The sequence below is a fragment of the Diabrotica virgifera genome, chromosome 8, assembly GCF_917563875.1.
Source record: "Diabrotica virgifera virgifera chromosome 8, PGI_DIABVI_V3a".
NCBI lineage: Eukaryota > Metazoa > Arthropoda > Insecta > Coleoptera > Chrysomelidae > Diabrotica > Diabrotica virgifera.
In genome coordinates this window covers 200,963,189-200,976,785 of record NC_065450.1, presented here as the reverse complement: position 1 = coordinate 200,976,785, position 13,597 = coordinate 200,963,189, and the positions used below count along the sequence as shown (strand labels likewise).

General features: G+C 32.5%; 1 protein-coding gene across 1 annotated transcript in view; it reads left to right on the top strand.

The window, feature by feature from the left end:
* The window catches only part of LOC114328256 (nose resistant to fluoxetine protein 6-like), a 142,069-nt gene that overhangs the window by 111,810 nt on the left and 16,662 nt on the right, over positions 1 to 13,597 (top strand). Inside the window, exons 9-10 of the mRNA XM_050659611.1 lie at positions 5,810 to 5,935; positions 11,660 to 11,865. Coding sequence (XP_050515568.1) covers positions 5,810 to 5,935; positions 11,660 to 11,865 — 332 coding nt within the window. The remainder of the gene's footprint in view (positions 1 to 5,809; positions 5,936 to 11,659; positions 11,866 to 13,597) is intronic.

The window sequence follows — 13,597 nt, the reverse complement described above, 5'->3', positions numbered from 1 at the left end:
AAAGTTTTTATAGATTAGTACTTTTATACTTTAGGCACAACTCATGTGAATTATCTATTTGCTCTTTTTATTTTTTATCATATTCTCATGTTAATATTTTTTGAGTTAATGAAAGTTATTTTTTGAATATTTTTCTATATAGGTATGAGTTGTAACCTGAGTAATGTAGGATGTATAAGTATGTTTTTATGATTTCATTTAGTTCAATTTTTGTCAAGACTTGGTTAGAGTCAAGATTGTTGTTTAGTCGACAATTCATCCAAATTTACTATTTATGTAAATGTTGTATAAATTGAGAGGGGGTATTGAAATGTTAGCTATCCTGATCCCCAAGTATATGTAAATCAGGTTGGCAATATTGACAGTTGAAGTAGTCTAATAAAATGGTCGTCACGAAGCGTTGCATATGAATTATGTCTCCCAGTAAATATACCTAATTAATAAGTACTCGGCAAGCTTCCTTCTCCAAAAATAAAAACTTAAGGCACAAAAAGTAAGTTGCTTCGATAGAATCCAGATTGCACTAGTAATTCAATCAAATTGTGTTTTGACTAGGAAAGTTTTGGGGTAGTTCTGATTTCTTTCGTTATGTAAGTATTTTGGGCTGCTGAACATTTAGTAAATCGCAAAAAAGCGAAAAATTTCTACTTTTTCCGGCTTTTTGCTTAAATCTCGAAAAATATTAACTTTTAGTAAATGGTCTGTTGACAGAAATTAAAGTATGTACTTAAAATTCTCTAAAAATATCACTATTTACTTTTTTTTTCAGACGAACCGTTCTGTCTAAAGTGCAAGTTGAAAATTGCCAATTTTTAACGGTCTCTGCAAAACCCACTACATATTTACATTCCAAAACTTTATTTTTTATTAGAATGCTGTCATTTGATAAATTTACATCCTCCATCCTGTGGAGGATCCTGATATTCTAATTATTACGACAGCTCTTGAGATGGCACCGTCAAGTGGACATGCGACAGTGGTGGGGGAAGATATCGACCTTCTGGTCATTTTGATTGGCATGTGTAGTCCTAACACAAAAAATATATTTTTTCTGAAATCAGGAAAAAGGAAAGGTTTCGCAAAGCTTCTACAACCCTCATCTGGCTGCTGAAAAAATCCTAATGGACCATATCTTATTCCTACAATGTAGGATCGCATGTCATGCGATAAGTTGTTGTGATACTACTTCCGCATTGTTTAATCAGGGGAAACTGAAATTCCTTAAAGTCCTGCAGAAGAACACAGACTTGCAATTAACCATGGAGGCTTTTAAAGACCCTAATGCACATCAGGATGCGGTTGCTACAGCAGGAAACATGTTTCTCATATGGCATAGCTCTATATTGAAGTAAAACGAAACCAGTCTGAACGATTTGAGATACAGGCAATAGGTACGTATCTTCATCATATAAAAATAATACCAACATTGCCTCATTACCCCCTACCGAATCTGCTGCACGAGAACATTCACTTACAGTTTACTATCAGGTGCAATGGTTATCTTTATATCAAGCCACACTTGACGAGCAACAAAAAGATCCAAGTGAGTGGGGTTGGAAAAAAACTACTAGTGTTCTCGTGCCAGTGCCAATCACTTTGGACCCTGCACCAAATTCACGACTACACTATATTTCTTGTAAATATAAAAAGGGCTGCCAACGCAATTGTGGATACAGGAAGGCGGGCCTCCATTGTTCCCCAATTACATCATGCGAAGGACTGTGTGACAACATTGAGCTCCCGGAAAGTAGCTTTGATATAGACGTAGAAGAGACTGAAGAAAGAGACAGAGGTATGTAGAATCTCATAAGTTATTTCGTAATCATTCATCGTTCCTTGATATATTATGATCAGAAGTCAGTATCTCACTACCCCTTTTATTTTCCAGGAGAACGATCCCTGAAGCTGACGATGAAGCAATCAGACTCTGAGCCAGGACACGATGCCATCGAAGTGATTGTGAAGTTTTGTGATACTGAATTTGTACAATTTCGACCTTTTTTTCTTTTTAATTATTTATGCAGAAAACTAGGAGAAATGTATCAAATGACAGCATTCTAATAAAATATAAAGTTTTGAAATGTAAAAAGTGGGTTTTGCAGAGACCCACTTTTTATTAAAAATTGTCAATTTTCAACTCGCACTTTAGACCGAACGGTTGGTCTGAAAAAAAAAGTAGGTAGTGATATTTGTAGAGAATTTTAAGTACTTTAATTTCTGTTAACAGACCATTTACTAAAATGTAATAGTTTTTGAGATTTAAGCAAAAAAGCGGGAAAAAGAAGAAACTTTTCGCTTTTTTCGCGATTTACTCAATGTTCCGTCACGAAATTTTGTCCGCAAACCTCATATTCGGATTCAGCAGCCCAAAATACATACAGGGTGTCCATAAACTCTACCGACAAACGAAGACAGGAGATTCCTCAGATAATTTTAAGACAATTTAACCCAATTCACCTAGTCCGAAAATGCTTCTTTAGGGAGCTAGAGCTCTTTGAAGATGGCGTCATGAAATTAGTTTTTCTTAAATACCTCCAGAACGCTTCTATTTAGAAAAACGAAAATTGGTATGATTATTTACTTTTCAGAGATGAATCGATTCCATCAATTGAAAATTTCTAGTACCGGTCATAGGCGTCCGTTTTGGGTAGAGCAACGGGTATTTTATCGCATAACTTTTTGTCCTTAACTTTTGTGCATTTTTGACACCGGAATATTAAATTGTGAGGTATTCTAGTACTAAAAGGTACTCTTGCTTCAAGTCGGTAGGACACACCGTTTTCTAGAAAAATCGATTTGAAAGTTTTTCGTTTTTGGAATTTGAAAAAAAATTGAAAGAACTTTTCAACAAAAAACGAAGTATTTTACCAACATAAAGTAAGAGTAACTTTTAGTACTCGAATACCTCATAATTTAATAATCTAGTGTCAAAAATGCTCAAAAATTCAAGACAAAAAAGTTATGCTATAAAATACCTGTTGACCTACCCAAAACGGACGCCTATGACCAGTACTAGAAATTCGCAATTAATGAAATCGATTTACCTCTGGAATATAAATAAATATACCAGTTTTCGTCTTTCTAACCAGTTTTTTTTTAATTTTTTTTTTAATTCAAAAAGTGAAAAATTTTCAAATCGATTTTTCTAGAAAACGGTGTGTCCTAACGATTTAACCCTTAACTGGTCCGGTACTGTATCAGTAGCGTAGCTGGTCCGGCGTCGTCTGCGAAACTACTGTTTTCAAGAAAGCAAAACAACACTCAATTAATTTTTTTATTAAGAATAAATGCTACAAACATACACTGATATATCTATATAAAAGTGAACGTATTAGATTTGCGCGTTATTTGGGTTAAGAAAAAAATATTAAAATAAAACTGAAATCCGTACAAATATTTGTGAAAAAGTACATGATTTCGTAAAGTAAATAAAAAAAAATATAAAAAACAACATGAAAAAAATGTATTGCTAGGATAAATGTTCAAACTGCAAACTAAACAAAAAACTAGGTAAAACAAAAATCGATAAAAAATGTTTTTTTTCAGCATCAGTCAAACTTTACCAATTTTATATGCAATTTTTACGTAGGTAGTGGTTTTGTTAATCCCAAAAAACAGGCTTTTTGCAACGCAAGCACAGGTATTTTGTCATCCTGCGCTTTCTACTCGGACATAAACTAGAATTTTTGCGTTTTTCTAAAATTAGAACATCCGTCTGATTGTCCTCTTGTTCTTTTTGAACAAGAAAAAAGTAACACAAACGGTCCGGCGTCGTCTGAGAAACTACCCTCGACCTAATTGTTGGGACAACTTTTTAGGAACTGAGAGAAACTTTTCTCAAATACACCCACTTGTCAATCTCCAATAGTTTAAGGATTAGATATAACGACTTGCCTGTGGGAGGTGCCAATTTGCAATAAAAAATAATTAAAAATATTGAATCGTCTGTCAGACGACGCCGGACCAGTTAAGGGTTAAAACAAGAGTACCTTTTAGTACCAGAATACTTCACAATTTAATAATCCAGTGTCAGAAATGCATAAAAGTTAAAGACAAAAAAGTTATGCGATAAAATAACCGTTGCTCTACCCAAAACGGACGCCTATGATCGGTACTAGAAATTTGCAATGGATGGATTAGATTTATATTTTGAAAATAAATACGCGTATCAATTTTTGTTTTTCTAAATAGAAGCATTCTGGAGGTATTTAAGAAAAACTAATTACAAGACGCCATCTTCAAAGAGCTCTAGCTCACTTAAAGAGCTTTAAAATTATCTGAAGAATCTCCTGTCTTCGTTTGTCGGTAGAGTTTCTGGACACCCTGTATACAGGGTGTCCCGAAAAGATTGGTCATAAATTATACCACAGATTCTGGAGTCGAAAATAGGTTGATTGAACCTCACTTACCTATATACAATAGTGCACACAAAAAAAGTTACAGCCCTTTGAAGTTACAAATTGAAAATCGATTTTTTTTCATATATCGAAAACTCTTAGAGATTTTTTATTGAAAATGGACATGTGGCATTCTTATGGCAGCAACATCTTCAAAAAAAATTAAAGTGAAATTTGTGCACCCCATAAAAATTTTATGGGGGTTTTGTTCCTTTAAACCCCCCAAATTTTTGTGTACGTTCCAATTAAATTATTATTGTGGCACCATTAGTTAAACACAATGTTTTTAAAACTGTTTAGCCTCTTAGTACTTTTTCGATAAGCCAGTGTTTATCGACATATTTTGAATATTTGTCGAATACACCACATATTTATATATGGTTAAGTACGATTAGAGAGACCTGTTAATAAACTGAAAATTTATTTATAATTTACATTTTTAGGTATATTTTGAAACAGAAGCCACATCTCGATAAAAGGTGACTTGTCAAAAAAAAATACTAAGAGGTAAAAAAGTTTTAAAAATACTGTGTTTAACTAATGGTACCACAATAATAATAGTTTAGTTGAAACGTACACAAACATTTGGGGGGGTTTAAAGGAACAAAACCCCCATAAAAAGTTTATGTAAATATATTAAAAAAGAAGCCGCAACTCGATAAAAACTGGCTTATCGAAAAAATACCAAGAGGCAAAAAAGTTTTAAAAACGTTGTGTTTAACTAATGGTATCACAATAATGAATTAATTGGAACATACACAAAAGTTTAGGGGGGTTTAAGGGAACAAAACCCCCATAAAATGTTTGTGGGATGAACAAACTTCACTATAATTTTGTTTTAAGATTACTCTGCCATAAGAATAATACATGTCCATTTTCAATAAAAAATCTCTAATCGTTTTTGATATATTGAAAAAAATCGATTTTCATTTTGTAACTTCAAAGGGCTGTAACTTTTTTTATGGGCACATTTGTACTAAGGCTAGTTAGGTTCAATCGAACTATTTTTGACCCCAGAATCTGTGGTATAATTTATGACCAATCTTTTCGGGACACCCTGTATAATGAAAGAAATTAGAACTACCCCAAAACTTTTCCACTAGGGGGCTCGTAGAGTACAAATTGACTGAATTATAGTCAGTGAGTGACTGCAAGGTTTTGTATTAACCACCGATATGCGAAAGGATGTTCTTTACTCCTTTACCAGCAAGTTCTGTCAATTATTTCCACTTTACGGGCGTTCTTAATATTTTATGATAAATATTTATAAGGCGCCATTTGGTGCCCTTTAAAGAAAAGGAACAGATAATGTCAAGCTTGTAGATTGCTTCGATAGAAGTTACCCATAAAAGCCATAAAACTGAGTATTTTTAAATTCATGCACTTAGACTAAAGTTTTACATATTTTTTAGAGAAATAGAAGACCTAGGACAAAATTTCTATTTTGTTAATTACTACATCAAAACACATATGAGGTGCAGTTCCTACTGTATAGGATTATTTTATGCCTATTTAGTGTATAAAATCCAACGAGATACGTAAGTATATTTTTAATTTCTTATTTTGTACTTGTTTTTGATGGAAGGAAAAAATATGGAAATATCTGGAACAACTAGAAGTAGGGGAGACTGGGTAACAGTGAGACATGGGTAACAGTGAGACACTTGAAATATTTTCCCTCCTTTTCGCCACGTGGAGATATTATTACTTATGCATGCCTGCTGTATTTACTGGTTACTGATTACTAATATGTTCGGCGGCTGTGCAGTTTCAGTTTAGGATTTATCGTGATAAAGTGTGTTTGGTGGGCACTAAGTAAAATAATACAGGGATTTTGAGAATTTTTTATAAAAGCATGTTAATTATTAAGATTTTTCTAGTATTACTATGACATTGTGTGTAGATTAGTAAACATGATGCCACAGTTTAGCAATGCAAACTAAGTTTTATAATAACAAAAATAATATTTTTTAAATTTTATGGCAAATGAGAAGGCAAAACGGTATGAAAAGAAGAAGGTATGTATAAATGTATGAAGAAACCAGATTCTATACAGCGCCTGTTTTACATCGATCCAGTCTTAAGTTACTGTATGCCGTTTTAGTAAACAGTAGTAATGTAACGAATGTCATTTTTTGAACATTCGCGAATACGAATGCGAATGCGAATATCTAATAACGACATTCGCGAATGCGGATGCGAATGCGAATGCTCAGTTTTTTTTAATTTGTTTTTATTTTTGAAATGTTTTCTAAATTTGTTATGAGAAGTTAATTGATATTTAGTGTAAATCAATCTGAATCTTAAGCTTTATTACATTATGCCAAATAATAAAACAACGTGAAGGCTGATAATCTGATTATACGAGGTTAAGTTACCTTTTTTTAATAAAAAAGATGAGAAAGGGAATAGATTTTTATTTTATTAATCTAACTTTATTTTCAAATTATTATTTCTCTTATATTCATATTCGCAAAACATTCGCACAAATTTTGCGAATGCGAACGCGAATGCGAATATGCAAAAAGATGCGGATATTCCCGAATGCGAATACGAATACGAATATTCGTTACATCACTAGTAAACAGACAGAAGATAGATGTCGACAGAAGATACATGTAAATTTCAAGAGATCGAAATGGAAGAATCATCCGAATATACACAAATAGTTGAGACAGAGAACAACGACCACGATCGTTGTTCTCTGGTTGAGATAACAACCGGAGAGTTAAGCGAGGCCCTCAAAAGATCTAAAAACGATAAAGCAGCAGGACCTGGAGACATCCCAATCGAGTTGGTAAAGTACGGACCAAAAATATTACATGAGATGTTGGTTAAAGTATTTAATAAATGCTTAAAATGACAAAATATCCCTGATGATTGGAATGTTGGATACATCAGCTCAGTATACAAGAAAGGGGATAAACGCATATGCTCTAATTATAGAGGAATAACTGTTACCAGCTCAGTAGGGAGGTTGTACGGTCGAATAATGAAAGAATAGAATCAGAATACAAAGACATGGAAGAACAAAGTGGATTTCGTGCAGGAAGATCGTGCACTGATAATACTTATTCGTTCTGCAGCAGGTAATATAAAAACGGAAGGCAAGAAATCTATCTACCCACCTATTGTTTGTAGATTTAGAGAAGGCATACAATACGGTACCTTTGAAAAAACTGTTTCAAACATTGACGAAAGTAGGTCTTAGTAGAGAATATGTGGATGCTATTGCAAATACAAAAGTGCAAGAAGTGTCGTTAAAGAAGGAAACTTTATATCTGAATCATTTCCAATAACATAAAGGGACTTAAACAAGGATGCTGTCTGTCTCCGACTTTATTTAAAATATACAGGGTGTAACAAAAATACAGGTCATAAATTAAATCACATATTCTGGGACCAAAAATAGTTCGAATGAACCTAACTTACCTTAGTACAAATATGTACCGGGTGTCCCAATAAGAATGGCTCTCGGCCATATCTCAGGAACTGTTTATAGTAGAGCTTTGAAATAAAAAATTTTATAACAAAAGTTGCCTCAGGAAAAGCCTGGAAATTATTTTCATAATTGTGGGTCCACCGCTAGAGGGCGTAATTGAATATCAAAAATAAAAAAATCTAAATTTTACAAAATTTTCCTAATGAAGGGGCACTGGAAATCCGATTATTGTATTCTTCATAAAATTCTGCGCATATTTGATTTAACAAGTTTAACTCTACCTTTGCAAATAAGAGGTGGGGGTGAGTGAGAACCTTGTTATGAAAAAATGGCTTTAAGTCCGGTTCTGCTAAATCAAATTTTGAAAACTGGGTCTTGTTGAAGACAGATCTTTTTCTTCAATGTAAGCGTGATAATTTTGAACCATCCTAATAAGTAATAAGCCAGCTGGGAGGCGTTATTTAATTTTTTTCAGAAATCTAGTTTTCTTTGGAAAATATTAAATACAAGTATGAATTTTTAATCATACTTTATAAAATTAGATTAAATTAGCAATAGAATAGCGAAAACCGCATGTTGATACCTTTTTTTTATCTCAAGATATCTCGAGAAACGTGTAAATTTTATACATAACTGTTACTATCACCGGTAAACTAAGTTAATGAAAAGTAGTGTGCTGTGGAAAAAAACGAAAATAACATTTGCCAGATGTCAACGTATAAAAATATAATTAATTAAAACAACAATATAAAGAGAAACAATACTATTAAAATTAAATATAACACAGAACAAAAAGGACTACTTAGTGACGACCTAAATATTCAAATTGTTGCCCATCATACACTACTCTAGAATACATTATCCAGAGAATACTAAACGCCATTCAAAGCATATTGAGAGCAGAAATTGAGACTGCTGTTCAATCTACTCTTGAAAGAGTAAATGTTTGCAACGAAAATGATGGGCAAAAATTTGAACGTTCATGTCATCACTAAATAGTTGTTTTTATTTCTTTGTAATAAGGCTTTTCAACGCTTCTCATTTGTTTCGAGCCTCTGTCATATGCCGTATAATCCGTGTATAATAAACGAAATATGAACGAGGCTCGAAACAAATGAGAAGCGGTGAAAAGACCTAATATACGTTGACAGCTGGAAAATGTTTCTTTGTTGTTTCCATAGCACACTACTTTTCCTGAACTTCGTTTACCGGTGACAGTAACAGTTATGTTTTTAAATTTACACGTTTTGTAAGATATCTCGAGATAGAAAAAAGGTATTAACATGCGGTTTTCGCTATTCTGTTGCTAATTTTGTCTTATTTTGTAATATGGTATTAAAAATGCATGTTTGTATTTAATATTTTCCAAGGAAAACTAGATTTCTGAAAAAATTAAATAACGCCTTCTAGCTGGCATATTACTCAGTAAGTTGGTTCGAAATCATAACTTTTACATTGACGAAAAAGATCTGTCTTCAACAAGACCAAGTTTGCAAAATTTGATTAGGCAGAACCGGACTCACAGCCAGTTTTTCATAACAAGGTTCCCACTCAGCCCCACCTCTTATTTCCTAAGGTAGATCTAAACTTGTCAAATCAAATATGCGTAGAATTTTACGAAGAATACGACGATCGAATTTCCAGTGCCCCTTCATTAGGAAAATTTTGTAAAATTTAGATTTTTTAATTTTTGATATTAAATTACGCCCTCTAGCGGTGGTCCCACAATTATGAAAATAATTTCCAGGCTTTTCCTGAGGCAACTTTTGTTATACAATTTTTTATTTCAAAGCTCTACTATAAACGGTTCCTGAGATATGGCCGAGAGCCATTCTTATTGGGGCACCCGGTACATAAAAAAAGTTATAGCCCTTTGAAGTTACAAAATGAAAATCGATTTGTTCGAATATATCGAAAACTATTAGAGATTTTTTATTGAAAATGGATATGTGGCATTCTTATGACAGGAGCACCTTAAAGAAAAGTTATAGTGAAATTTGTGCTCCCCATAAAAATTTTATGGGGATTTTGTTCCCTTAAACCCCCCGAAACTTTTCTGTACGTTACAATTAAATTATTATTGTGCTACCATTAGTTTAATTCAATATTTTTAAAACTTTTTTGGCTCCTAGTATTTTTTCGATAAGGCAGTTTTTATCGAGTTGCGGCTTCTTTTTTAATATGTTTACATTTTTATAGGGGTTATATTCCTTTAAACCCCCCAAATGTTTGTGTACGCTCCAATTAAACTATTACTGCGATACCATTAGTTAAACACAGTGTTTTAAAACTATTTTGCCTCTTTGTATTTTTTCGAGAAGGCACCTTTCATCGAGATATGGCTTCTTTTTTAATACGGTTCAAAATATACCTAAAAATGTAAATCATACATAAATTTTTATATTATTACCAAGTCTCCATAATCTTACTTAACCATATACAAATATGTTGTGGATTTGACAAATATTCAAAATATCTCGATAAAAACTGACTTTTCGAAAAAGTACTAAGAGCCAAAAAAGTTTTAAAAGTATTGTGTTTAAGTAATGGTACTACAATAATAATTTAATTGGAACGTACACAAAAGTTTGGGGAGGTTTAAAGGAACTAAACCCCCATAAAATTTTTATAGGATGTCCAAATTTCACTATAATTTTTTCTTAAGATGCTACTGTCACAAGAATGCCATATGTCCATTTTCAATAAAAAAATCTTTAATAGTTTTCTTAGTTGTAACTTCAAAGGGTTGTAACTTTTTTTATATGCACATTTGTACTAAGGTAAGTTAGGTTCAATCAAACTATTTTTGGTTCCAGAATATGTGATTAAATTTATGACCTGTATTTTCGTTACACCCTGTATATTCAATCATCGCTAGAGCAGTGGAGGAAACAAGTATCCGGAATGGGAAAAGACATGGGCGGTGGTAAATGTCTAACAAACTTTGTTTTTCGCAGATGATCAGGTAGTCGCAGCGAATGATGAGGAAGACATGGACTACGTGTTTAAAAAACTAAAGAAAGAATATTAAAAATGGGGCCTCAATATGAATATGTCAAAGAAAGAGTATCTTTAAATAGAGGATGATGAAGAAGATCCAGATTTAGAAATTAGAACCACAAAAACATGTAAAGAATATAAATATCTCGGATCTATAATATCTAACGAAGGGACTACCAAAAGAGACATCGAAAACAGAACGCAGCAGGGCAAAAAAGCGGTAAACATTCTAAGCTCTCTACTATAGTCTGAAGATATAAGACAAAAAACGAAATTGACAATCTATCGTACCTTGGTAGAGCCTATTATGACTTATGGGGCAGAAATTTAGCAGATCACGAAAAAAGATAGAAATAGTAGAAATGGATTATCTAAGGAGAGCGTGTGGTATATCCAAAAAAGATCACATCAGGAATGAAGGTATTAGAAGGAGGACAAATATTTTATATTCCAGTGTAGATAGAATTGAAACGAGACAACTAGTGTGGTATGGTCACGTGAAACGAATGAATGAAGATAGATGGCCAAAGAAATGGCCAATACATACCACAACAAAGAAGAAGAAGGGGAAGGCCTTCAGTTGTCTGGGAAGAAAATGTACGGCACATCATGAGAGATAAAGTCATCAAAGAAGACGAATGGATGGACAGAAAAAGATGGCGGTCGAAATGCGAGAAGCGGCAGAGGCTGTAGGAACCTCGCTTATAGATAGAGAGATGCCGTTTTAGTATCTGTATCGTATCGTAATCTTTGTCTGTTAGTCCTTTCAATCCAGTCATTTATTTTATAATGTCAATCCAGTCTAATTTAATTTTTTTAGGAAAAAAATCCCAGGATACGTCATCATTTGCGGGTGGATCCTGGCTGTCGTTGGTGGCTTAGGATCGATGGTCTCGGTAGTACTGTTTTACCAGCCAGATCATTCACCGAACATTCTAGAAAATGCTGCTTATTCTGCCCTGCATAGAATATGTTGGGCGCTTGCCATCGGATGGATTATGTTGGTTTGCATCACAGGCAATGCAAGTAAGTCATTAAACCATTCTGATTAACACCAACAAGAAAGCTTCACTGATGAATAATAGTTGTTCACTATTAGTATAGAATTCTAGAGAAATATTATTCTATATGTTATTCCCGTGACTTTGACGCGGCCAGGTCTCTGACAAGCTTTTTTGAGTTCTATGGACCTCGATAACCCCAACCTACAGGGTGACTGATTAGTGGGGTGAAGCTCAATAGCTCCGCTATAGTAATAGATAACAATAAAAGTTAATAACAAAAATTGTAGCCAACTTTGAGCTTCACATTTTAAAATTAATTAGAATGTTACAGGGTGTTCGATAACATCGTGACAGACTAAAGTTATGTTTTTTTAAATGGAACACCCTATATTTTATCTTATATTCGAAATCTTCTTAACTTCCACATTACAAAAATATAAAGGTCTGTTATATTATACAGGGTATTTACAAAGTTATAACCAATTTTCTATGAAAATCGCAACAAGTTCAGCTCCCTGTATAAATAAAAATAAGCACAACGGCCATGGTTTATTGATTCCATATTTTTTTATTTATTGTTAAAATTTTTAAAAATAATTGACATTGCTAATTTTCTTTATATCGAATACAGGGTGAGTCCAAACGCAAGTACATTAGTTTCTGAGTAATTTTAAATAGAACACCCTGTATATTATATCACTATTGAAAGGTACCATTATTGTACTTTAATTTTTATACAACATTCCCTATGTCTAAATTTATTAGTTTTCGAGATATTTTCATTTTTCAATGGACCAGTAGCGTGGCTACCCAGATCACCAAAATTTAATAAACTGGACTGATTTTTTTGGGGTTACGTTAAGAATGAAGGTTATAAAATGCCTTCAACAACAAGGGATGCGATGAAAAATAGATTACAAAATGTATTTCGAAGTTTTAATTTACAAATGCTTCGTAGTGTAAGTAACTCATTCACTCAACTCATTTTGAACACCTTACGTACAAAATATATAAAATATTTTACTAAAAGTAGCTTTTAATTTTTTCAAAAATGTTGTATTTTGTGTGTTCATGTTTTTTTTGTAAAATTGTTTACTAATAAATTATTTTTTGTTCTTTATTTGTTACATTGTTACATTTACATACAAAAAAGTAGTTTTTAATTGTTTTCACAAAATGTTGTATTTTGTGTTTGGGTTTATTTTTGCAAAATTTATGAGTAATAAATTATTTTTCTTTCTTTATTTGTTACATTTACATACAAAATAGTTTTTAATTGCTTCAAAAATGTTGTAGGTATGTTGTGGTTGTTTTTTTTTTTTTTGTAAAATTTATTACTAATAAATTATTTTTGTTTCTTTATTTGCTACATTGTTACATTGATTTGATTGATAATCAGTAATCTTAAATTATCAGTTTTAAAATTCAGTCATCATGGCTTACTTAAAATTTGGAAAGATTTAGACCCCTAATTAATAATTTGCTCTGAAAAATGAAAATATCTTGAAAACTATTAAATTTAGACATAGGGAATATTATACAAAAATTAAAGTACGGTAATAGTACTTTTCGATAGTGACATAAAATACAGGGTGTTCTATTTAAAGTTACTGAGAAAATAATGTACTCGCGTTTTGACTCACCCTGTATTCGATATAAAGAAAATTAGCAATATCAATCATTCTTCAGAATTTTCACAATCAGCAAAAAAATATGGCACCAATAAACCATTGCTGTTCTGCTTATTTTTATCT